The 26,984-nt window shown below is 41.3% G+C and overlaps 1 protein-coding gene and 1 pseudogene across 1 annotated transcript in view; both read right to left on the reverse strand.

The window, feature by feature from the left end:
* LOC122555488 (ralBP1-associated Eps domain-containing protein 2-like) overlaps window positions 1–26,984 on the reverse strand; it is a 193,834-nt gene that overhangs the window by 60,685 nt on the left and 106,165 nt on the right. The window contains exons 5-9 of the mRNA XM_043701514.1: window positions 23,840–23,946; window positions 19,850–20,000; window positions 14,499–14,562; window positions 6,529–6,677; window positions 3,368–3,474 (exon numbers count right to left, since the gene is read on the reverse strand). Coding sequence (XP_043557449.1) covers window positions 3,368–3,474; window positions 6,529–6,677; window positions 14,499–14,562; window positions 19,850–20,000; window positions 23,840–23,946 — 578 coding nt within the window. The remainder of the gene's footprint in view (window positions 1–3,367; window positions 3,475–6,528; window positions 6,678–14,498; window positions 14,563–19,849; window positions 20,001–23,839; window positions 23,947–26,984) is intronic.
* Window positions 10,325–10,443, reverse strand: LOC122555611 (annotated as a pseudogene).

Raw genomic sequence — 26,984 nt, forward strand, 5'->3', positions numbered from 1 at the left:
ATTGAATTCTTTGAGGTGGTGACCAAGCATGTGGATGAGGGTAGAGCAGTGGATGTAGTGTACATGGATTTTAGTAAGGCATTTGATAAGGTTCCCCATGGTAGGCTTATGTGGAAAGTCAGGAGGCATGGGATAGAGGGAAATTTGGCCAATTGGATAGAAAACTGGCTAACCGGTCGAAGGCAGAGAGTGGTGGTAGATGGTAAATATTCAGCCTGGAGCCCAGTTACAAGTGGAGTTCCGCAGGGATCAGTTCTGGGTCCTCTGCTGTTTGTAATTTTTATTAATGACTTAGATGAGGGAGTCGAAGGGTGGGTCAGTAAATTTGCAGATGATACGAAGATAGGTGGAGTTGTGGACAGTGAGGAGGGCTGTTGTCGGCTGCAGAGGGACTTAGATATGATGCAGAGCTGGGCTGAGGAGTGGCAGATGGAGTTCAACCCTGCCACGTGTGAGGTTGTCCATTTTGGAAGAACAAATAAGAATGCGGAATACAGGGTTAATGGTAGGGTTCTTAGTCAGGTGGAGGAACAGAGGGATCTTGGGGTCTATGTACATAGATCTTTGAAGGTTGCCACTCAGGTGGATAGAGTTTGTAAGAAGTCCTATGGAGTATTATCGTTCATTAGCAGAGGGATTGAATTCAAGAGTCGTGAAGTGATGTTGCAGCTGTACAGGACTTTGGTTAGGCCACATTTGGGGTACTGTGTGCAGTTCTGGTCGCCTCACTTTAGGAAAGGTGTGGAAGCTTTGGAGAGGGTGCAGAGAAGATTTGCCTGGAATGGAGAATAGGTCGTACGAGGATAGGTTGAGAGTTCTCGGTCTTTTCTCGTTGGAACGGCGAAGGATGAGGGGTGACTTGATAGAGGTTTATAAGATGATCAGAGGAATAGATAGAGTAGACAGTCAGAAACTTTTTCCCCAGGTACAACAGAGTGTTACAAGGGGACATAAATTTAAGGTGAAGGGTGGAAGGTATGGGGGGATGTCAGGGGTAGGTTCTTTACCCAGAGAGTGGTGGGAACATGGAATGCACTGCCTGTGGGAATGGCAAAGTCAGAATCATTGGTGACCTTTAAGCGGCAATTGGATAGGTACTTAAGCTAGGACAAATGTTCGGCACAACATCGCACGCCGAAGGGCTTGTTCTGTGCTGTATTGTTCTAGTTCTATTTCTACTTCTACACCAAAGATGGTGACTTGGCCATTGGTTCACACCTCCTTGAGTGTTTATACTTCTGACAGAAGAACACCCACAAAATATGAAGATGGCAAACAGTGATACTGACAGTTGGAAGACAGTCTGATGTTGAGATTTCTGAAGGCTGACCATCTGGAAGGCCATTTGAAGAGGTGAGCAGAAATGAAAAGCCCAGCTGGCTGGGAGGCCCAGAGAAACCCAGAGGCCTGAGAATCCTGAACTTTCCCCTCTCGTTCTGTTTAGCGTCTGTAGCAGAGATACCCAGGCCAGGAAATAATTAACACAGATCAATGTGGTACAAACCATCATATGACAACTCAGAATGCAGCTATGAATTTGGCTGAATGGAAGGACGATTTCTACAGGCGGAAATATTTGTCTTCAGAGAAACGTTCAGCTTAATTCTAGATGTTTTATTATAAATAAAGAACGGAACATACATGTTCTGAATACACCTGCTGGGAATATAAAATATTGCTGCACCACATATTTATTAGAAATGCAAAATATGTAATCAATCCAAATCCTGAAACTGATACACCACAGTAGGCAATAAATGTTTATTCCTTAGTGTGTCAACTAATTTGTTTTTTAAAAAAAATAAGTTAAGCACTGTCACTTCAATTATTTTTGATCAGAATAAATATTCCATAAATTGGCAGCAACAAGGTTTGTTTGGAAATTGGTTTCACTTTGAATCGCTATTTCACCACGCACAACAGTCCTGGCTATTGTTCACTACTAGTAGCTTGCAGTCTTGTTCTGCAAGTCTTTTGGGAAAAAGCTAATTACGCAGAAGTTGGTTCATTACAGATTCTGACTATAATGTTAATGAAGAAACTGCAGGTAAATAGGAGCATTTGGTCTAGAGAAAGATTTGACGTAATTGTCAATTATATTTTTTTTTAAAAATGGACTCCAGTTGATTCAAAGCAAAGTTAGTTGCTATGAAGTTAGTTGGAATTCAAGTAAAATGAAGCAAAACACTGTCTGTTGCTCGAGCGTTCTTTTCTTTTTACATTCCTTCGTACACTCTCATAATGTAGACCCACTTATTTCAATTCCCGAGTCCTCTATTGAAGCATAAGCTGACTCCATGCATGGTTTTAAGATTAAAAAGGCAACTTCAAAAGCAGGGGCAACAATTACAGATGATTTAAACCACTATTTCCATGAAATTTCAGGTTAAAGGCCACATATAGCTCAGTTTAATCCAGTCAAACAGCCCTGATGAGATGAAAGGAAGGAGACATTTTCCTTCCAGGAATATAAACAGGTTAAGCAAGTGTGCAGTAAGGTGGCATGTAGAATATAAGGTTAATCACTTTGGTCCTATGCATAAGCAGGACTTGTTTTTTTTTAAAATAAAAGGGAAAAACCTGAAGATCAATGTTCAGAGACATTTGCTTGTCCTCATACAAGGAACACAGAAAATCAACATGTAGGTACAAATGAGCAATTAGAAACGCATAAAGCATGTTGGTCTTTATTACAGGATGACTGGACGACAAGAATAAAGACGACTTGCTACAATTATGCAGGACTTTGGCGAGACTATATCTGGAATACTGTGTGTAACTTTAGTCTTCATATTTAAAGAAGGATATATGCTCATTGAAGGTGGTTCTTCAAAGGTTCACCAAAACAGTTGTTGGAGTGAGAAGATTGTCCTGTGATGTGCAGTCCTAGTGAATGGGGAAAATATTCTCTGGAGTTCAAGTGAATAAGACGTGGTTCCACTGAAACATACAAGGTTCTGAAGGGGTTTGACAATGTAGATGCTAGAGATTGTCTGCAGTGATCATGAAGCCTAAAACACAGAGCCATAATCACAAGATAATGGGCAGATCATTCAGGACACTGGTAAACTGCAGGAACTTTTAAAAACATCCCAATAAACTAAATCCCATCCAGATTCCCCTTGACTCATCATGCTTGTACAGCACACTTCTAAAGGGTTAGAAAGGAGTGGTGACTGTTAGCTGGGTACGACAATGACCAGTTAGGTGTCCAGCATGATAATTAAGATTTAGAATTCAAACAACTGAAGCAAATTTGCACACTTTCTTCTCCTATCAATGTTATTGAGAATATTTTCATATTATTACAATGACAACTGTCTATGAATTGACTGACATGACATGTTAATCATTGCTCCTGTCTCACCTCACTGTGATTCCAGTTCATCCATTGCTGTTGCCCTGCTAGAGACTCAACAGCCGAGTTACCAGTGGAACCCAATAGTACAACTTCATGCGTCAACTGTGGAAACGCTGCAACAGAAATCTTGTTTTTGTAAGTTAGGTTACGGCATCATGGCTGCACACTCAAGTGATTAAAAATGTACTTCTGGTCACCAAGTTGCAAAATCAAGTTTCAGAAGACACAATAAAAATTATAGGTGTTTTTGCAATTCCCCATTTATAGAAACTAATTTTAAATTACTCACTGATGTTGAAGTAGAAGGTTGAAGTGAGATTGCAATCAGTCTGCTGTCTGAATTCTACAAAAGTTGCCTCTCCCACCTTACACAGTACAACTTCAGGCCAATGTGATCACATTTGTTTTGAAAAAATTGCTGGGGTGGCATATTGATTTCCTGGCGTTAGGCATCAGGCCAACTCTCATTCAAAGCATGAGAAGGTGTAAAATATGTCCTGTTTCCTAACATTAATGGTTTAAAAAGATTAACTGTGTCAAACAAACATTTCAGTTGTTCTTTTTACCTCATGAAATAGCTTGCATCGCATTTGGAACCTTGGATTTTTTTTATTTATCATGGGACACGGGCATTGTCAGCTGGCCAGCATTTACAGATTACAGAAAAATGTATATGTTGTGGCCTCAACTCCAATTTTCTTTATTGCTGGACTCCCTCGTCAATAAAAAGAAAATCGAGCTCTGCCTTGAGTAAATTCAATTATCCCATTCCACTGCTTTCTGGAGAAAGGAATTTCACATACTAATGACCCTCTGACAGAAAAAAAAATCATCATTATCATAAAAGGGATTTTTAAATAGTGTCTTCTAATTGTAGCCTTCCTCACAAGAGGAAACATCCTAGAGGATGACTCTCATGCCAACTCCACTTTCCCTTTTAAATTAATTGAATGGCAATAGATTGGGAAAAGGGGATGTGCAATGAGATCTGGGTGTCCATGTACATGAGTTGTTGAAAGCATGCAAGGTGGTGATGAAGGCAAATGGTACATTGGCCTGCATAGTAAGTGGATTGGAATACCGGAGCAGGGATATCTTGCTGCAACTGTACAGGGCCTTAGTGGAGACCACACCTGGAGTGTTGTGTGCAGTTTTAGTCTTCATACCTGAAGAAAGTGCTCTGGCTATGGAGTGAGTGCGACAAAAGATTTACCTCTCTGATTGCAGGGATGGTAGGACTGATATCTGAAAGAAGTCTGGATCAGTTGGGACTACATTCACTGGAGTTTAAAAGAATGGGAGCGTTATGGGGTTCTTATAGAATCAAAATTCTAACACGGCGAGTCAAGGTAAACACAGGAAGGATGTTCCTGATCACTGGGGTCTCCGCAACCAGGAATCACTGTGTAAGGATACAAGACAGACCACTTCAGACTGAGGTGAGGAGAAGTTTCATCACCCAGAGAGGAGTGTGCCTGTGAAATCCACTGTTACAGAATGTGACTGAGGTCAAAATGTTTTCAAGGAGTTAGATATAGTTCTTACATGTGATGGAATCAAAGGCTATGGGGTGAAAGCAGGAACAGGGTGCAGAGTTCGATGATCAGCCATGATTGCATCCAAAGATGAAGCAGGTGGAAAGGGTTAAAGGCCCAGACCTGCTCCCATTTGCTACATTTCTGTTAAATAGAGACTCTTACTCTCTTTATATTTCCAGCTCCCTTTCTCTAAGAGTCAGAGTGTAATTATGAGCTCACACCTAGCAAGATTTTTCTTTATGTCCAGCTACTTTAGGCTGGCGAGATAACACCACAACCGGCAAGATCAGTTAATGAGAAACTAACAGGATTTTTAGACTGTGCCTTTATGTGCACTGGGCTGTGTGCATCCAATTTTCTCCTTCCTTGAATGAATTGATTTAGTACTTGCATACAAATCTGTCGAAACAGTCAGTCTTGTTATTTCTTCAAGGCAATATAATTTGTACTTGATACTGGGAACTGATGGGTGACAGACCATGAATGAAATATAAAAAAGAGGGATGGAAACAGAGGAAAAAATATTGAAATGGGAATTGTGAGGGGACAAGTGAAAACAAAAACACAGAAATGCAGAAAGAAGGAAAAAAAAAAGGAGAAATAAAGGTAGAGAAAAAAGAAAATCATAATTGATGCTTAATATGCTCTTTTAAGAAAACAGATTTGCATGGAGTGAGTTTATAATTTGTGGGTTACAGAGAGTGTGTGCATAAGCGTGAGGGTGAGTATTTGTCAGGAGGGAAAGGGGTATTTGTTAAGGTGGAAAACAATTGCTGCACTTCCCTCAGTTTTCCTCAAGGACCAAGATTGTGCAATCGTTCAATAGTTGTCAAGGAACTCAGCAAAGCGACTATATTTCTAAGTGCCGATTGGTATGGCATGAACATCCCAGCCACCCAAAATGCACATACTGAACCCAGTGAAGGGCAGAACTCAAGAGTGCGAATCCTGGCTTTCTTTCCCATCTGGAAGCACTAAAAGGCCACAGTTCCCCCTTGCTACTGCCTCATAGCTCCAGGAACTCTAATGGGAATAAATGATTATTACACAAAGCCCTCCCTGTTGTCTCCATAGTGAGGTTCAGAGTTTTGGCAACTAATTTTACATGACAAGAAGGCTCCTGCAAATGGTTTGAATGGGTTTTCTTGGATCACAAAAGTTATGAAATATATTGACCTTCCCCATTGTATTATGAATGTGGAAAATACAAAATTTCACTTGAAACAATCACCACTCCATTTTATTGCTTAGAATTAGCAGATACTGTGGTAAAGTTCATCCCATTATAACTCTGTCACCCAACAGTTCCCACTATCAAGCCTCACAAATGATACTGCCTTCAAAAAATAACAAGACTGACTGTATCAACAGATTTGTATGCCAACAACAAGTCAATTCTTTCAAGGAAGGAGGAAATTGGGTGCGCACAGCCCAGTGCTAGGCCCATGTGTTCAATTTTGGACTCATTTTAAAAGTTGTAATTTATTCCATTCTCTTACATTATTAAGAAGGGCCCAATTTGGAACAAGCTAGTTGAAACATCAGGGCTGTAGTGTTGGAGCCCTAGAAATATCCTTCAAGTGTAACACCGTTCTGGGAGCATGGGATCATCGCTGAGATTCTGCTTACCTTCACTCCTCTGTAGATATTCAGGCATCAGTGTCTCTGGGAGCATGGCTGGCAAGGAATAACCATTCTTCCTAGCTACGACAAGGTGAAAGGCAGCACAGAACTCGAACAGTGTCAACGCTCCATCACAATCCACATCAGAGAGCTCCCTACAGGGATAAGGGCTGTTAACATCCAAAGTCTTCACTCGTATCAGCAACATACAAATCCTCAGAGGACACGAGTAGGATTTCAACATTAAACTCAAACAAAAATGTATTTTCCTCTCAATTCTCTCAAATTTTGTTCCTTAAAATTCAATATGGTTTTTTTATGGAACATAATGTGCAACACAATGATTTCACAGGACCCGTTCCAGATAAAAGGAAATCTGAAACATTTCTCCCCTGAAACTCTAATTCACTCATCGTCAGAAATCATGGGGAGATGTTGAACAAGAATATGTATGAATTAAGATTTAAGAGTCAGCCAAGTAGGATAGTCTCCCAGATTAAACAGGAATACAATGGACATTGGCTCATCTCCAACAGAAAATGGATGGTATCTAGAAGAATAAGGTAAACAAGGAAACCTTTATTTCTATACCAAAGAAAAGACAGCTTTCAATCCTACAAGGTTCAATACAGAACCATTGCAATTATTCCAGCATACTACTATCATTACAGCAAAACCTGTTCCAGATTTTATTACATTTGAAGAAAAAATTAAAATAAAAAGTTCCCTCAATGTTCTTTTATTTCAGTTCTACTGTGATCCAATATGTTTGTCACAGTATTTTGGGCTAGTACAGGAGGCCATTCACCCATCAATCTGTGCTTTCAGGTTAGTCTCACTCCACTCCCTTTCCTGCAAATCCCTGCTTTTTAAAGATCATCGGCAAATATTCTTACAATTTCCTTTGAAAAGCTACTAGTAAATCTGGATCCATCATCATAGGCAATGCATTCCACGTGTAGTCATTTGTTACATTGAAACAGCTGAAACTGATCCTTGGGTTTTGCTATTTCTGCACTTGTTTCTTGCCTGGTAAATAACAATTTAATGAAACACATTTCTCTATCTCTTGGTCAATTTTGCATCTGGGCTGCTCTAGGGTTTTTAAATCTCAAAATCACTTCAATTTTACTGTCAAGCCTCATAGACCTTCCTGATAATTGTTGTAACTCATAATCGGAAATGTTCAAGACAAACTCAATTTTCAAAATCACGCTCTATTCAAAAGAGTAAATATAACTCAAATGCAAGAAAACTTGTAGAAACTATGTAAAATGACTAGGAGAACAGATGATATTTCATATCTAATCTTATTTTAGATATTTTATTCTATGTTCTGTTTTCTTTGTTTTTGCTTTTAAGTGATCTGACTTTAAAACAACTTATTAAATTGGTTCTGGAATTTCACAATGATGGAGAGCTCTTCTATTGTGGTGAAAATTGAGAAACAGCAAGCTCCAAAACAAAGCACTGCAGTTGCTATTTTCAGAGGGGCATTATGGTATTGTATCAGGATTCACACACATGCAGTACCCAAAAGCAGGTGGCCATTTAAATCAGCTGCCTGTGCTCCTGATAGATTTTGGTTTCCAGGGAGTGTGAAGCCCAACATGTGTAGAGTGCACCTGGTAAAAGCAAGTCTGGTCCTTGTGCATTTGTTTGCATAGTTAGGGCATTGCCTTGGAGAGGCTAGATGCTCTTTGGAAAGGTTAGAAGCAGACGTTGGGTGTGCAAAAAGTGCTCAAATACATCAACTATCAAGCTAATTGGAACAATCAGCAAACCTTTCAAAAAAAATAAAAAAATCTGCCAGGATTGTTGAGAGGAACTGTCAAAAGTAACTGCCCAAGATAACAGCCAAGGCTTTAAAACTCCCTTCTTTTAAATATTTGGAAAAAGAAACCGGAGTGCTTAAAAACAAACCATGATGTGCTATTACATTAGTCTGTTGACTTAAGCCCAAAAGCATCTATTTCAGGATTGTTGCTCCATGACCTATTTCACAACCATTCATGATCACAGCAGGATGCCAGCCATTTTATAGTTCGATTAGCATCTTCAAATGGTTATAGACTCTTTGAAGTGGGATTACGAATGAATTCCAATGTTTGTTGTTAAAAACAGGTTGTACATTTGAAAGCTTCATACATTTTATTATGTAGTTAAAGTAATGTATTTTTAAATGATTTTTAAAAAATACAGTGAAGTTTGCAACACAAACCTAGAACTTAATTTAATAGAATTTTACTTTACTTCATCTCCGTGTGGGTCTAAGACTCTGCCTGTGGTGTATATTAGGTGAGCTGTCACGGTAGGTATAATGAGGGTGATGAGGTGGAGACATGGTTTAGCATGAAGAGTATATGGGAGCATTGGGTGGATACAGGCATGAGCGTGGAAGAGTGAAGTATGGGGAGATTGCATGTGGTGGTGAGATGGAGGAATGGATTGCCAATGATTCTCATGGCAGTGACGTCAATCAAGCATACTGTACCCTCCGAGATATTAACACTGATTGTTATAATCAATTAGTGATAAAAGCACTTTGTTCTGAAACTGCAACAAGCTATAAAAATGTGTTGTATTAGGTAACACTGCCACCAGAGACTCAGACAATTGTGTGAGAGAGTCCCATTCCAGCTATGTAAGCAGAATATCTAAGCTAACATTGCAGTGCAGTACTGGTGAAGTGCTGTGCTGTCAGATGCGACACCTTTTGTGTGAAGTGTGAAACAGACATCCTGTCTGTCTTATTCGGTCAAGGTAACAAAATTGCACAGTAGTAATTAAACCGATCAATGGAGTGCCCCATAGATTCCCAACACCTTGATAAATGTCCATATTACAGAGGAGGAAGTGCTGGATGTCTTGAAACGCATAAAGGTGGATAAATCCCCAGGACCTGATCAGGTGGACCCAAGAACTCTGTGGGAAGCTAGAGAAGTGATTGCTGGGCCTCTTGCTGAGATATTTGTATCATCGATAGTCACAGGTGAGGTGCCAGAATACTGGAGGTTGGCCAACTTGGTGCCACTTGGTGTTTAAGAAGGGTGGTAAGGACAAGCCAGGGAACTATAGACCAGTGAGCTTGAGGTCGGTGGTGGGCAAGATGTTGGAGGAAATCCTGAGGGACAGGATTTACATGTATTTTGAAAGGCAAGAACTGATTAGGGATAGTCAACATGGCTTTGTGCGTGGGAAATCATGTCTCACAAACTTGATTGAGCTTTTTGAAGAAATAACAAAGAGAAGTAGATGTGACCTATATGGACTTCAGTAAGGCATTCGACAAGGTTCCCCACAGGAGACTGGTTAGCAAGGTTAGATCTCACGGAATACAGGGAGAACTAGCCATTTGGATACAGAACTGGCTCAAAGGAAGCAGACAGAGGGTGGTGATGGTGGAGGTTTGTTTTTCAGACTGGAGGCCTGTGACCAGTGGAGTGCCACATGGATCGGTGCTAGGTCGTCTACTTTTCATCGTTTATATAAATGATTAGATTAGATTAGATTAGATTAGATTAGATTACCTACAGTGTGGAAACAGGCCCTTCGGCCCACCGACCCTCCGAAGAGTAACCCACTCAGACCCATTTCCCTCTGACTAACACTATGGACAACTTAGCATGGCCAGTTCACCTGACCTGCACATCTTTGGACTGTGGGTGCACCCAGAGGAAACCCACACAGACACGGGGAGAATGTGCACACTCCACACAGTCACCCAAGACTGGAATTGAACCTGGGACCCTGGTGCTATGAGGCTGCAATGCTAACCACTGAGCCACCGTGCCACCCCCAAAGCCTACTACACCTGGTAATCCCAGGCGGTCTCCCATCCAAGTACTAACCAGACCTGAGTCTGCTTAGCTTCCGAGATCAGGTGAGATCGGGCGTTTTCAGACTAGTATGGCTGTAGGTATAGCCATTGGATGCGAGCATAAGAGGTACAGTTAGTAAGTTTGCAGGTGACACCAAAATTGGAGGTGTAGTGGACAGCGAAGAAGGTTACCTCAGATTACAACAGGATCTGGACCAGATGTGCCAATGTACTGAGAAGTGGTACATGGAGTTTAATTCAGATAAATGCGAGGTGCTGCATTTTGGGAAAGCAAATCTTAGAAGGACTTGTACACTTAATGGTAAGGTCCTAGGGAGTGTTGCTGAACAAAGAGACCTTGGAGTGCAGGTTCATAGCTCCTTGAAAGTGGAGTCACAGGTAGATAGGATAGTGAAGGAGGTGTTTGGTATGCTTTCCTTTATTGGTCAGAGTATTGAGTATAGGAGTTGGGAGGTCACATTGCGGCTGTACAGGACAGTGGTTAGGCCACTGTTGGGATATTGCGTGCAATTCTGGTCTCCTTCCTATCGGACAGATGTTGTGAAACTTGAAAAGATTCAGAAAAGACTTACAAGTATGTTGCCAGGGTTGGAGGACTTGAGCTATAGGGAGAAGCTTGAACAGGCTGGGGCTGTTTTCCCTGGAGCGTCGGAGGCTATGGGGTGACCTTATAGAGGTTTACAAAATTATGAGGAGCATGGATAGGATAAATAGACAAAGTATTTTCCCTGGGGTCGGGGAGTCCAGATCTTGAGGGCATAGGTTTAGGGTGAGAGGGGAAAGATATAAAAGAGACCCAAGGGGGAATGTTTTCATGCATAGGGTGGTGCGTGTATGGAATGAGCTGCCAGAGGAAGTGGTGGAGCCTGGTACAATTGCAACATTTAAAAGGCATCTGGATGGGTATATGAATAGGAAGGGTTTGGAGGAATGTGGGCCAGGTGCTGGCAAGTGGGGCTAGATTGGGTTGGAATATCTGGTCGGCATCGACAGGTTGGACTGAAGGGTCTATTTCCATGCTGTACATCTCTATGACTCTATGCTGTAGATTACCTGGCCATGACAATCATTGTAGAGTGCAAATTGACAAATGCATTTTATACATTACAACACTGACCAGACTTTAAAAATATCATTAGTAAAGAACTTTGAGACTTGTTGGGAATGCAAATGTTTCTACAGAAACAGAAGTTATTTCTTTCCTTACACACTGAATTTACACAGCTATTCATCCATAGGATTTGCTTTTATGACTGGAGGAAACCTTGGGCACAGAACAGAAGGTAACAAAATTCCGCATTTATCAAATAGCTCATTGCTTGGTCACAAAGCTTGCTCGACACCATCAAAACACGGATCGCTTAGTTTAAAAATGATAGGAATCTTCAGCTTCAGGGCATTATAGATTTTACATCGTGGACAATGCTGCTGTTTAATAGCAGACAGGCATATACCTGAAGCTATCTCAAACTAATTATACAAGGGAGTCGGTTGGCTCAGTTGGCTGGTTTCTGATGGCAATAGGATTGGCTTAATTTCTGCATTGGCTGAGCTTACCATGAAGGACTCTTACTTCCCAAACTCTCCCCTTACCGGTGGCATGGTGACTCAGTTAAACCACTGCCAGTCATATACCCCCCCTCTCTAATGACTTACTGGACCACAGGACTATTGCGACAATGGTGTCTTTAATATGAATCAGGGTCATTGAGCTCTTCAGGAAGCTTATTTGATGTCGTGATTGATTATAGATAGCATTGATCATTGAAAAAATAATAGGTGGAATTAGATGCCCATTAGTAGGCACTGCATCAGCCATCAAGGAAATCAACAAACTGAAGTTGCCACCATTATCCATAAAACCTTGCAACTGAGCAATGACAGGAGATAAAATATAATCGTCGCTGTTGCTACTTCTCTGCATCAAGATTGATGACCAGCAGATGGAAATATTCAATCAATTGGGCAACACAATGATAGCTGATAGAGAAGATGAACACAAACGTGGGCAAACTCTAGCAACATTACAAACAAACTAAGATGTACAGTCCAATTTCTGTGAGGTAAGGGGGGGATGGTGACTGTACAGTGAAAGAGAAACAGCATGTGGAAAAATTTCGACCAAATCTCTCAGACACAAATTTAAAAACTAAAAGAGACTTTGAAGACAGAAATTACCAAAGCTTGAGTCACACCAATAATATTCCCAAAAATAGGTCTGGAGGGTTTCAGAGTGAACCTGGGCATAATCAGAATCAGTTTTCCAAAACTAATCTGCAATGTCATATCACTAGCAGAGCTCAGGCTTTGTGCAATGCACATTTTCCTGATTGTGCAGAAGCCCGGAAGAGCCGGAATAGGCTGGGGCTGTTTTCCCTGCAGTGTCGGAGGCTGAAGGGTGACCTTATGGAGATTTATAAAATCGTGAACAGCATAGGGTAAATAGACAAGGCCTTTTCACTGCAGTGGGGGGAGTCCAAAACTAGGGGGCATAGGTTTAGGGTGAGAGGGGAAAGATATAAAAAGGGACCTAAGGGGGAATGTTTTCATGCATTGGGTGGTGCGTGTATGGAATGAGCTGCCAGAAGAAGTGGCGGAGGCTGGTACAATTGCAACATTTAAAAGGCATTTGGTTGGGAATAGGAATAGGAAGGGTTAGAGGGATGTAGGCCAAGTGCTGGCAAATGGGTCAAGATTAAGTTAGGATATCTGGTTGGCAGGGACGAGTTGAACTAAAGGGTTTATTTCTATGCTGTACATCCCTATGACACTATGACCTGCAGCTTCTAGGCAGAAGGTTACCCCACAATACATTTGCCACTATTGAAGTTACTCTTGGTTTTTACTCAGATCGTTTAGGAGGTCCAAATGCAACAACAGCCTGAAACAAAGCTAAGACCACAGGTAGATTGGCACAATGAGGAACTTGTACCATGCTGACCATCCGAATAATATCGTTCCAATGATTTTCTTTTACCTTGCTGGCAGCATCAACACAAGTATAAATACAATATTCAAATTATGTACGAGTTGTTCATCCACTCTGACTCTGCAGACTGATGGGTCGCACTGACAAATCAGACCAACAAATGTCTCAGATTGGATCTCAACTCTAGATTGACTTCCATGAAATTAGTTGCTTTGTGGTCATATCAGGAGAGCAAAAAATGAAATCACCATATTTTTATTGTGCTTTGATTTCATTACGGATAAATCAAAATCAAAGCTGCTGTACAGAACTGGTGGAATGCAGTGTATCAGAATACGTTTTGACAAAGCTTCTTGCATATTGTGATTAATCTTTTGAATGAGGCACTTGGAGGCTAGTTTGCTGCAGATACGGAATGAACTGATGTCCTTCCTTAATAGTAGGGATTTAAAAAAAGTTCTGTCTGTGGGATCCTGGTGAATGGCAAGACTAGCAGTCTATCTCCTTAACATAAGGACTGAAAAAGACATGAAGCATTTGACTGAGAAGGAAATAGGGTGAATTAGAATCAAACTGAACATTGAAAGTGAAGTACAGTGAGTGAAAGAAAGATTGCATTAAGCAGGAAGGTGATCAAGATACAGAATGAAAACATTGAAAAGTTTGGACGTTTAATAATTTTTAAAAAAAATCTTCTAGTAACAATCTACTAACTACGTAGTTAGGCTCCACAGCATCCAAATGCAGTTTCACATCAGTACTATAAACGTCATCATTAGCAGAGTGCTTACAACATGAAACATCAGCCCTCAGTGACATTTGTTCATATTTATGGTACAGATGCAGTAATTTCTTGAAGTTACTGAAAGGCTCCCAGTGAGCTCCCATATATGGAGCATGTATGGCAATTCACAACTGGCAATGTCATATCACTAGCAGAGCTCAGGCTTTGGTGCCTGAATTCTTTAAGTAGATTAATTACTGCAAACACTGTCATTTGTTGTTATTTTCCCAGCAAATTCTGGGCCACAATTTCTTTCTGTTAAAAGGACTCAAGTTTCATGACGGAGGAGTGAGATTAGAAATTTGTCAGATTCAGCCCACCATAACAAAAAGCACTGATTTGGGTATCTTTGCACCATGACATTTTGTTGTATTCTTTACCAATGCATCAGGCAGAAAAGGAAAACAAAACATAAAACTTACCATATATGAGAGAGCTCTCGGATGGGAAGCTTGGATTTTGTAAAGAGGTCCTTTGCAACGGAACCTATAACAAGATTTGGATTAGTTTGCAATTATAATCATGAGAATGTTTAAAAAAAGTGTGGCAAATATTTCCTCAATCCATTAACATAAGAATATGGAAAACAGAGTAGGCCATTCAATATGATCATGGTTGATTGGACACTTCAATGGTGTTTACCCAACCCATCTCTATAATCTTGTATATCACTGGTAATCAGAAATCTCTCCATCTCTGTAACAGGTTAGGTGAATTGGCCATGCTGTGTTGTCCATGGGTGTTCAGAGATGTGTAGGTTAAGTGTATTAGTCAGGGGAAATGTGGAGTAAAATGGTAGGGGAATGGGTCTGGGTGGATTACTCTTTGGAGGGTCAGTGTCAATTTGTTGGACCTCATGGCCCGTTTCCACACTGTTGGGATTCTATGAAACAAATTGAAAGACTCAGCCTCATCAGCTAACTCTGACAGAATTCCAAAGATGCATAACTGAGCGCAAAACAATTCTCATTGCTTAAGTGGCATTTTAACATTTTTAAATTGTTTCTCTGGTTCTTGACTCCCTACTCTGGAGAAGCATTTTACCTACACCTACTAGTCAAAATTAGCTGCTCCTCAATAGTTTTCCTTCTTTCAGATTCAGGACCAACTGCAAGGACCTGCAAACACCAGGTACCTCCATCACCCAAGCACAAGGTGGGGTAGCTCTGAACTCAAAGAGGCAGCACATAAGAGGAGGCATTGGCTTAGTGGTGTTAATCAGTGACCTGTTAACCCAAGTAATGTTCTGGGGATGTGTTCAAATCCCACCATGCCTAATGATGGGATTGGAATTTTAAAAAAATGGAATTAAGAGTCTAATGATGACCATGAAGCCATTGTTGTAAAAAACCCAGAAGGTTCACTCATACCCTTTGGGAAGGAAACAGCCATGCTTTACCTGGCTGGTATATGACTCCAGATCCACAGCAATGTCGTTAGCTCTTAAGTGCCCTCTGAGCCAATGACACTCTCATTCAATTAATGAGTTTTTTAAAAACCCTCAACTGGGAATCCGCAAGATGACTTCAAGGATCCCGTAATGGTAGTGGGGAAAGAGCAGTCATTGTCACTTTGCCCATATTATATCCAATAGCTTTGCTTTCTGGATTCAGGACATCAGCTCACCCCTAATCGTGACACCAATACAGCTTCAATCCACAAAAAAGCCTCCCAATGCAGAGTCCCACAGTGAAGATTCTGTGCCTTTTTCCTTCATTGCACAGGAGTTGGGAGGTCATATTGCGGCTGTACAGGACATTGGTTAGGCCACTGTTGGAATATTGCGATCAATTCTGGTCTCCTTCTTATCGGAAAGAGGTTATGAAACTTGAAAGGGTTCAGAAACGATTTACAAGGATGCTGTCAGGGTTGGAGGAGTTGAGCTATAGGGAGAGGCTGAATAGGTTCGGGCTGTTTTCCCTGGAGCGTCGGAGGCTGAGGAGTGACCTTATAGAGGTGGGCATAGGTTTAGGGTGAGAGGGGAAAAGATATATACAGAGTACAATGGGATCTTGATCAGATAGACCAATGGGCTGAGGAGTCACAGATGGACTTTAAATTTAGATAAATGCGAGATGCTGTATTTTGGGAAAGCAAATCTTACCAGGACTTATACACTTAATGGTAAGGTCCTGGGGAGTGTTGCTGAACAAAGAGACCTTGGAGTGCAGGTTCATAGCTCCTTGAAAGTAGAGTCGCAGGTAGATAGGATAGTGAAGAAGGCGTTTGTTACACTTTCCTTTATTGGTCAGAGTATTGAGTACAGGGGTTGGGAGGTCATTTTGCAGCTGTACAGGACATTGGTTATACCACAGTTGGAATATTGTGTGTAATTCTGGTCTCCTTCCTATCAGAAGGATGTTGTGAAACTTGAAAGGGTTCAGAAAAGATTTACAAGGATGTTGCCAGGGTTAGACGATTTGAGCTACAGGGAGAGTCTGAATAGGCTGGGGCTGTTTTCCCTGCAGCGCTGGAGGCTGAGGAGTGACCTTATAGGGGTTTATAAAAGGATAAATAGATAAAGTCTTTTCCATGGGGTGGAGGAGTCTCAAACTAGAGGCATAGGTTTAGGGTGAGAGGGGAAAAGATATACAAGAGACCTAAGGGGCAACCTTTTCACACAGATGGTGGTACGTGTATGGAATGAGTGGCCAGAGGAAGTGGTGGAGGCTAGTACAATTACAACATTTAAAAGGCAACTGGATGGGTATAGGAATAGGAAGGGTTTGGAGGGATATGTGCCAGGTGCTGGAAAATGGAATGAGATTAGGTTGGGATATCTGGTTAGTGTGGACGAGTTGGACCGAAGGGTCTGTTCCTGTGCTGTACTGTACATCTCTACGATTCTATTTGCACTTGTCCTGACTATTGTGCCAGATACTGGGAGCTGGTAACAGCACCCACAGGATAGCATCCCTCTAGCACCCAGAGGAAAGGATAAAAAAAAACACTAAGACATTACTTCCAAGGATATTAAACAAGTCTTGACATTAAAAAATAGCACTGAAGTGCTCAAGTATAAAACAAACCTGGTGGGAAGAACAACAAACGGGACTGGATGAGGAGGCTGTATTTTTAAACTATGAATGTGTTGATCTCATTTAATTTTGTCATCAACAAAATAGATGTAGTGGTTCAAGTGTAATAAACAATTTTATATGGAAAAAGACCTTATGCCACATGAATTTTGCTTCGAATACAGGAGCTAGAGTGAGCACAGAAGCAAGGTGGTCAAGTACTCCTATCGCAAGGGTTGGTGTGGTCTAAACTTGGAGAAAGATACTCTTTACCCCACACGCCTCAATCCTAGGCCCCTAGCACACAACACAAAGGCCTTTATCCTCAATGGCAGCAGACAGGGAGTGCACTTTGAATACTTGTTAGAGAAAACATTTGAGTGGAAAAGCACAAAACAACGGTGTCTGCTGACTTGAGCAAATCCATTTTACTACTGCACTTTTTATGTCAGAGTTCCATGTTCGTAACTCTTTGCCAAGTCTGCGCACACACAAAAAAAAGGAATTGCTAGCTCTCATCGTTGCATAAAGACAAGAAGCAAGAGCAGGCCATTTAACATTGCAACCCTGTTCCACCATTTGGTAAGATCATGGCTGATTTAAGTTTTACTTGTCTCCACTTTTCTGCCTATTGTCCATCCATTGAACCCTTATCAGTTAGGGATATATCTACCTCTTAACAATATTCCATCACCCTCTCTCCACCCTCTGGTGGAGAGTAACAAGAGAGCCCCACAGACTCATTCCCCTCAAAAATACTTAAATGGTCAACCCTTGTTTTTAAATGGTGTCCCTAGTCCCAGTCTATACCACAAAAGGAAACATTCCCAGATTCAATTTGCCCCGCCCCCTCAGAATCTTCTGTTCCGCAGGATCACCCTTCATTCTTCTTAACACCAACCAATATAGGCCCAAATGCTGAACAATTTGTCATAAGATACAACCCTTCATGCAAGAAATCCGTCATTTTTAAAGCTTACTTTGAAAGCCACCACATCAGAAGCAGGTGTGGAATCAGGGAAGACATTTTGGCGAGGAAGATAATGGGCGCATATCCAGTTCAGGAGTGGGTTTAAGAGGGCTGCTCGACATAGGCATGGCCAGAGGTGTCAACTGGGGGCTGTGCTGGAAAAGCATAGCCGGTCAAGCAGCATCCGAGGAGCAGGAGAATCGATGTGTCAGCATCTCCCCTTCATCAGAGGAGGCTTATTTGATGAAGGGCTTATGTCTGAAATGTCGATTCTCCTGCTCCTCGGATGCTGCCTGACCTGCTGCGCTTTTCCAGCACCACACTCTCGACTCTGATCTCCAGCGTCTGCAGTCCTCACTTTCTCCTTTGTACTAGGAATTTGGGAACGTCGATTTCTCAGCATATTGGAAAAAAAATGAAATCTGTGACCACGAGGGGAATGATTAATTGCAGCTGGAAGTTCTCTGCAGCATAAGTACAGCTGTCACCTGAAAGCACTCATGGCAGGGGAGGATGGCAAACACAGAGGCCCATCAGCAGAAGGTGGCTTGTGGCTGCCTAAAGGAGCTGCTGAGAACATTTAGATGAATGTGCAAATTGACATTGAGATACGCTATCCCATGCACTCAGACTCTTGAAGAACTGAAACCAAAACTGGGACGGCACAGCGGTTAGCACTGCTGCCTCTCAGCACCAGGGACCCAGGTTCGATTCCAGCCTCGGGCGACTGTCTGTGTGGAGTTTGCATATTCTCCCCATATATGCATGGGTTTGCTCTGGTTTCCTCCCACAGTCCAAGGATGTGCAGGTCAGGTGAATTGGCCATGTTAAATTGCCTATAGAAGAGCCTGTTTCCACACTGTAGGGAATCTAATCTAATCAAAAAGGTCCCAGTTCTAAATAAAATACAGGACTAAAGCAACGTGCAGGGAGAAGAGAGGGGAGCACTGCTTAGGAGGAAGTTGACGGGAGGGATGTTGTAAAGTTGATGGTGAAGTGTCATTCCCACCATTGCATCTTCGACACCAGTAAATCTTGTTTTTAAAAAGTATGCTCTGACATGGCCCGAAAATCAATTTGGCTACCCAAGGGAGTTTTAACATTTCTTTCCGAAAATGTCTGATGGCTGATTTCAGTTAATGGAGATCATTTATTTTGGTAGAGATAAACTTTTGATTGCAAAATGGGTGAAGTGATGAGATCAAGGACTGCTTTTGCATGCTCTGACTATTTCTCCTTACATAATGGATACACACCACACTGTTCATTAGTTAAATGGACAACAGACAGGAGAGTTTACCAATAAATAGTAATACGTCACATTCTTCATTCGGTTGCAACAAGAAACAGTCAGCACTGTTACAGAGACAGGAGTCTGGGTCTCTTGTTTCTGCTCACATTGGAAGTGATGTGGTTCCAGTCTTGCCCTTCTGCCAGCTGCAAGTCTCAGTCAGTGCAAGGAGTTTGAGAAACTCTATTCCTTTTTCCATGGGGCTGGATTCATGATAGACATCTGCCTCTAAAATGGCAACGATTGAAACCCTCATTCTATGATGAGGGCTGTTATCAATAAGAGCAAGCTTTGTGATGATTCAAACTCAGGTGTGAGTGGAAGCAACGATGTTCAACTTTGGCAAGGGCACAACAAGTACCTGTTCTATGACCAGTTCAATTTTACTTTTCAATGGATTTACAGAGATGAATTCAAAGAGATAATAACCGCATCACGACAGTGCAGCCATTTCATTTACAGTATGTTATTTATGCTTTGGATAAATTACTGTACCAGAAATGAGAGATTTCATATCAGGCTGCAATGTTTTAAACTGATTGAAGTAGTACTCTCGCTGTTCCTCTGTTATCCTCCAGGGGTCATCAGTGTCATCCGAAGGGTCCTCCTGTATTTCTGGGTCTGTTGGTTGTACAGTTGGTTGCTTCTGCACAGAACAGAAAGACAAAATTAGTCTATTACTTGCCAAAAGAATCAAACAAACATTCGGGACATTTCCTCTTGCATTTTTAGTTTTAATGTGACAAAGTTGCTAAAACTATTGGCAATTAGAAATTATCTCAAATAGAAATGTTTGCTCGGTGCAAATTGACTGGATCAAGAATGTTGTTTTTCGGTATTTTGGGGGTGTCTTGTGATCCAGTGGTGGTGAAGTGCACTTTATTTGACGAAGGGGCAGCGCTCAGAAAACTTGTGATTTCAAATGAATCTGTTTGACTATAACCTGGTATCGTGTGACCTCTGACTTAGCCCACCCCAGTCCACCTTCACATGGTTTCCATTAGGTGGTCTGGAGACACCCCTCATTTCCACGCCCGATCCTCACACATCTCTTATGTCTACTGGCATTTCTATTTTCTGCCTTACTGTTGGTAGCATGCTTTTTCTACTGCCATCACATTATCGCTAAAACAAACAGCACACGTGTATCCTTTTGCCCATGCTCTTTTCTACAAGTGTTACGTCCAGCAGTTTTGAACTGAAGATTTTTAGCACCTATATCTCAGTAATTCCACCTCTATCTGGAACCTCTTTTTATTGTGTACTGATTCACTGTTTTATTAGACAGTGTGTGCAGTGATGTACTAATGGATTAGCTTGTTTAATAATTTCAATTTTTTAAATTGCAGTTCCTTGCATTGGAATTTTCAGTATAGTTTTTACTTCTGGCCTATAACTAGTTAATCCTTCACTATTTTTGTGCTCCTTTTGTAAAGTCTGTCCAATGCTCTTTGTTACATCTATATTTACAGATTTTTCATTGCCCCTCCCATTCTATTAGTTTAATCCTTTCGCCATTTTCCTGTAGGCTCCTTCCTCCAGGACACTGGTGTCTGCATGGTTCAGGTGAAGCCTGAATTTGTCTCAGTACTGATGCCAGAGTGCCTGGAAAAGGAACCCCTTCTCCCCATACAAGCTCTTTCACCACATGTTAACTCAATGACATTCAATGGCTGTTGAACCTCCCATTAGCATCTTGGAGGTTGCCATTGACAAGAAACTGAACTGGATTAGCCATATGTATACCATGCCAAAAAGAGGTGGTCAGATGCTAGGAGTCCTGCAGCGAGTAACTGACCTCCTGACTCCTTAATGCCTAATCAACTACAGGCACAAGTCAAGGGTGTGACAGAATATTCTTTGTCTGGTTGAATACAACGCCAATAACATTCAAGCAGCTTGATGTTATCAAGGCAAAAGAAGCCCACCTGATTGGCACTGCATCCGCAAACAAGCATCATTATCTCTACTACTGATGCTCAGTAGCAGCAATATCTCCTGTTCTGGACAAGACCAAACCATATTAAGAGGATAGCTGAGACCCTACCATCTTATGTTGAAGGCAATTCAGGTCTTGCATTCTCGATGCAATTCAATGGGTCAAACTGCCAGATTTGAAGCAAAACACACTTTATTCCGACACTAGAGTTAAAATACAACAAAAGAAAGAAGAACTTGAAATAAACTAATGCCAGTGAAAAACTTAACTGAATAATGGATTATCTAACTACTAAACAGCAACTGTTCCAATCGAGTAACAGCCCATAAACACATCTTTGGCAAAAGCAAATTCAGTGAAATGGATTAGCTCACATGCAATTCTAGCAGGAAGCCCCGCTTTTAGCTAGAACAGAGAGAGGAATAAGAGCGTGCACATCTAGCTTCAAGACCCCAGCAGCAACTGCTATTGACAGCTAAAATGGAAAATCCTGGTTCTGTGGGAACTTGGGCTGCTGCTATTGTTCCACCTTTAAAAAACCCCAAGGTCTCAGCACACTGTTTACTCTAGCGGCTGAGTAGAATGCTCGGCAACTTTTCTTAATAAACAAAAACTAGGACAAAGTACACCTCTCAAAACTGTAGTATTGTCCCAGTACCATTGACAAATTCCACTGCGACAATTCACTAAGGGTCCTCAAATACCACTTTCCAAACTCACAACCAATAGGGTCTGGAAGGGCTAGGGCAGCAGATATGTCGGAACATCAATACCTGCAGAGTTCTGCTCCAGGCCACTCACCATCCCCTTTTGGAAGTATATTGCTGTTCCAACTTTGGTGACAGGTCAAAATCCTGGAAATTCCTCCCCAACAGCATTGTGGGTCTAAACTGGACTTCAGTTGTTTACTGCCACCTTCTCAAGGGCAACCAGGGACAGGCAATGAATGCTGGCTCAGTCAGCAAAACCCACATCAATACGAGGCTGTTTGCAACCCAGGCAAATTACAATCCCCTAGATGCTGCTTTTTAAACTTAGTACCCAGCTTCTCCTACTCCATGAGCAAGGTATCCCCCTTGTTCTTGTCTGTGTAGTTTGAATAGGTTTAAACATCCCCGTTCCCCATGAGGCAGGATTACTTCAAACATACGCTGTTGCACACAGCTGAAAGGAGTCTTGACCAAGAACCTAGTGAGGTTGGCTGGTGGTTTATGTCCCCTCATCCACTCTGCCCCACTTTAGATAGTTCATGGTTACAATTATTTTCTGCGTGATAGGCACAGGGAAAGAAAAGAAGAGCAAACTAAACTAGCAGTGTATTCTCTCTCTCTCTATGCGGACAGTATCAGGAGTCTTCATTTCTGCTTTCAAGGCTGTTTAATCAGAACAGTAAAAGTAGGCTCAGCGTCTTGAGTTATTTGTGGCGTGATTTTATTTTACAACCTAGTGTTTTGCATAACACCACCACCACCACCACCTCCCACCTCACGCATTAAGAATTAATGTGAAGGCAGTTTGGAGAACAGTCAGCAGTCATCAAACACTCCAGCTGGTGTCACACAAATGGCTGCGAGCTGGGCAGGCGATTCAGATCATTTAGCATACTAAAGTGGCAGTGTAATGAAGCTAATGAAAAACTGGGATGCAGTGGAAAGGATTAAAACAAAATCAAATCTTAATTCAGTTTAATCCTATGTACAATTTGCAAGGTTAAAGCACTCCGCTAAAAATACATTTTGCTGATTCGGAAGTGATGCAGAGCAAAGCAAAATATTTAGTCTACAGCCTGGCATTGGCTTCTCTTCAAAGGCTTTGGGCATCATGAACTCTTTAGGAGAACTATCAAGCATATCAAGGGTGAGGCTTCCTGGACCATTACAGGGGTTTAACCTTCAAACCATGGGAGTCTGAGACTGTTGTGCATTTGCAAAAGCCCTGGGAGCTGTCAAGCAAGCTATATCGTGAAGGACAAATGGGGTGCCTGTGTACACCAGTCCCAATTAAAACTCCACAGTGCTGTCAAAAACTCAAAAGGAGGCTCCCAGAGTTAAACATAAAAGAAAATGGAGAGGGAACGATAATAAGTATTGATAATGAAGGTTTATTTAAAAAAGGTACTTGAACTTATTCAGTGTGATCAAAGCTAGGGGTCTGATGTAAAACTGCACAGCCTTCGTCATGTTTACTTGATCTTAAAGTTCTCTCACTTGCCCCTACCTCCTGCCAATCTCCTACACACCCCACTACCACAACCGGAACATAACACTGACTTAACACATTCAAGAAACAGAGTTCAATAAACAGTTTTGTAGTTGAAATGCCAGTTGGCAGAAAATCTCTTCCTGTCCTTACCAGTAAATGTTAATTTTATCCCATAAGCGTATATTTATAAGATGATAAAGTCTTTGTATTTTGTCAAAATCTTCATGCAGATATACTCTTGAACTTTGTTTGGTAAGCACAGAGATTGAGCTGTGTTTCAGTGAATTATGCTTGAAAATCTTGAGAGAAAAATTACAAGTTTTTTGGCTCACATTTATTCTTACCAGAGTGTAAATAGAGTGAGGAAGTGAAGGCTTGGATATATAGTTCCCATGTGTTTGTCCACTTGGATATACAATGGAGCCTGCTGTTGGGCTTCCTTCGTGAGCGGCTATATCACAAAAACAATAAAGTTAGGTGCTATTCAGTCCGAGGTATGAAGTTGCATTGTACTGACAAGCTACAGCAAGTTACCATACATTTACTGTGTCTCACGCTTGGTTTTTTTCCCCCACTATTTAATGTTATGATTTTGACTGATTCAGAGGTACCGCGAGGGTAGGTGAACATTAAAGTAATATCCAAAAATTAATTATCTTTCAATTTTAAAAAAAAAGCTCTGTTTATTATCACACTCACTTGGACAGGAGGTCAGCAGCTGGGAATTCTGTAGTGGTTACCTTGCCTTGTGGTTCCTCAATACTCAAGAGCGTGAGGGACATTGCTGCATTAGCTTGAAGGACTGCAGCCCCCACAGCACTCAAGCAGCCCAATACCATCCAGATCAATTAAACAGCCTGTTTAATTGACACCCCACTGACCATCATAAACCATTCATGTCCTTCTCCCCAATGCCAAATAGCAATAGTGTGTACCATCCACAAGATGCAGTGCAGCGATTCACCAAGGCTCTTTCTACAGCATCTTGTAACCTTGCATTGTCCAGAAGCACAACGTGCAGTAGATCTATGGAACACCACCACCAATGAGTTTCCCCTCAGAATTTCATGCTATCCTGATTAGGAACCATATCATGGTTTCTTCATGGGCTCAGGATCAAAGTCCTGGAACCCCTCTTCTTTATACTACGGCAGGAATACCTGCACCAGATTGCCTGCAGCTCCCCAAGGCAGCAGCTCACCATCACCTCCTCCACAGCAGTTAGAGGGTTGGCAACAAGTGCTCGCCTTGTCAGTGATGCTTACATCCTGGGAAATAGTAAATAGATGGAAGCTCTTTTAAAAAAAAAGTGACACATTTATTGAGGGCTAGGCAATTGCTTAATGAGAATCTTTCAATCAAACTACATCAGATCATACCTTTATTTCTTCTGCAGAAATAATGCTGGACGGTGAACAAATACTTTGCATTTGTCTTCACGGCAGAAAACACTAACAGCAGTCCAAATTTACCAAATACTCAAGGGGCAAAAGGATGAGTGGAAATAATTACAATAACTATCATTAGAGAGTAAGTATTAAGGGAAGTGTATTAAGGAAATTATTAGGGCTAAAGACGAGAAGTCCTCTGGACCTGACAGAATGTAAAAAGAAGTAGCCACAGAGATAGTCAGTACACTGTTATAATCTTCCAACAATCTTTAAGTTTCAGAGAAATCTCACAAGTTTGTAAACCTGAAGTAATACTTTTACTTAAAAAGGGTTGAAGACAGGTAAAAGGTAACTCGTGGCCAGTTAGCTTAATGTCTGTTATTGGGAAAATGTTAGAGTTTATAATAAAGGATGTAATTACAGATCATGTAGAAATACATATGATCAAGCTGAGTCAGCATGGCTTCACAAAGGAGAAAATCATATCCAACACATTTTCAAGAATTCTTTGAGGTAGTAATAAGCAGGATAGTAAAAGGGGAAGCAGTGTATATAATGTGTGTGGATTTTGAGAAGGCATTTGATAAAAGGTATCACATGCTGGTCTCTTATCTTATTGAGCAACCTATGGTTTTGGAGGCAGTGTATGAGCTTGATGGGGGACTAGCTAACTAATAGAAGACAGAGTTAGGATACGTGAGGGGGCATTTCCGGATGTCTACCTGTAACTTGTGGGATTTGTGTTCAAGCAATAATTATTCATCATGTATATGACTGACTTTGATGAGGAAAGTGAATGTACTGTAGCTATGACTTGGAGGTGCTGGTGTTGGACTGGGGTAGACACCAGGTTATAGTCCAACAGATTTATTTGGACGCACTAGTTTTCAGAACACTGCTCCTTCATCAGGTGGCTGTGGAGGTTAAGATCATGCTCACAGAATTTATAGCCAAAGGAGTCCAGTGTCATGGAGATGTGATACAGTAAACAATCTTTTATAATGGATTATGCTGGTTTCTGTTCTTTGATATGTAAATCTCAGAACTTTTAAATTACAGTCTCAAGATAGCTCAGCTTTTTAAACAATAGGTCTGTCTGTGTCCCAATGCTATGTCAGACTGACAAACCCTCTGTGCTGTAGCTAGGTTTGTAGATGACACAAAAATAGAGGGGAAAGCAAGTGACGAGGATAATGCAAATGGTCTGCAGAGGGAGGTTAAGCAAATGGCAAAAAATTGGCAGATGGAACACAACTTGGGAAAAAATGTGAGGGAATGCAGTTGGCAGGAAGAATAGACAATTTGAATATTATTTAAAGATAGATTTGGGAGTCCTCATGCACTACTTTGAAAAAGCTAGCATGCAAGTCCCAGTCGATATTAAGGTCAGCAATTGGAACGTTGGCCTTCCTTTCAAAGGGAACGGATTACAAAAATAAGGAGGCTAAACCTATATAAGGCACTAAATCAGAGCACTGTTGGAATTCTGTGAACAGTTTTAGGCCCCTTATCTAAGGAACAGGCAGACTTTTAACAAATCGAGCATCATAGGGAAAAGGCAGGGAAGTAGAATTGCGGATTATCAATTGAGTGATCTCATTGAATAGTGGAGCAGACACGATGGGCTGAATGGCCTACTTCTGCTCCTACATTTTATGGTCTTACATTTCCATCTGATGTACTATACCTTTTACAACCTTACCTTGTTTGATAATTATTGCTGAGAAACAGTCAACAGGTCAGGTACTCTTGGCTCACTGGGGTGTTATTAAAGCTCAGCTGGGGGGAAGTTTCCTAAACGTCATCTACTCTGAATTCGTCAACCGTGAGGTACCACTAGTGTAAACTCAATTCCCCTCACTCGCCCAATACTGAATTATAGTCACAGAATTGTGTGACATGATTTATTCTCGACATTTGAAATAACATTGAGAGAGAGGTTTTCAATGAATAGGTGCTGGAGTCAACCACATTAGGTTCACGTTTTTCTTCTCATTCGCCCCATATTGTTTGCAAACCAATGGCATTAGGATGTAGATAAATTTATGATCACCAATAATGGTGCTACCAACTATAAGAAATCGAGAGAGAGTGCGAG

This window comes from Chiloscyllium plagiosum, chromosome 12 (assembly GCF_004010195.1).
Source record: "Chiloscyllium plagiosum isolate BGI_BamShark_2017 chromosome 12, ASM401019v2, whole genome shotgun sequence".
NCBI classification, from domain to species: domain Eukaryota; kingdom Metazoa; phylum Chordata; class Chondrichthyes; order Orectolobiformes; family Hemiscylliidae; genus Chiloscyllium; species Chiloscyllium plagiosum.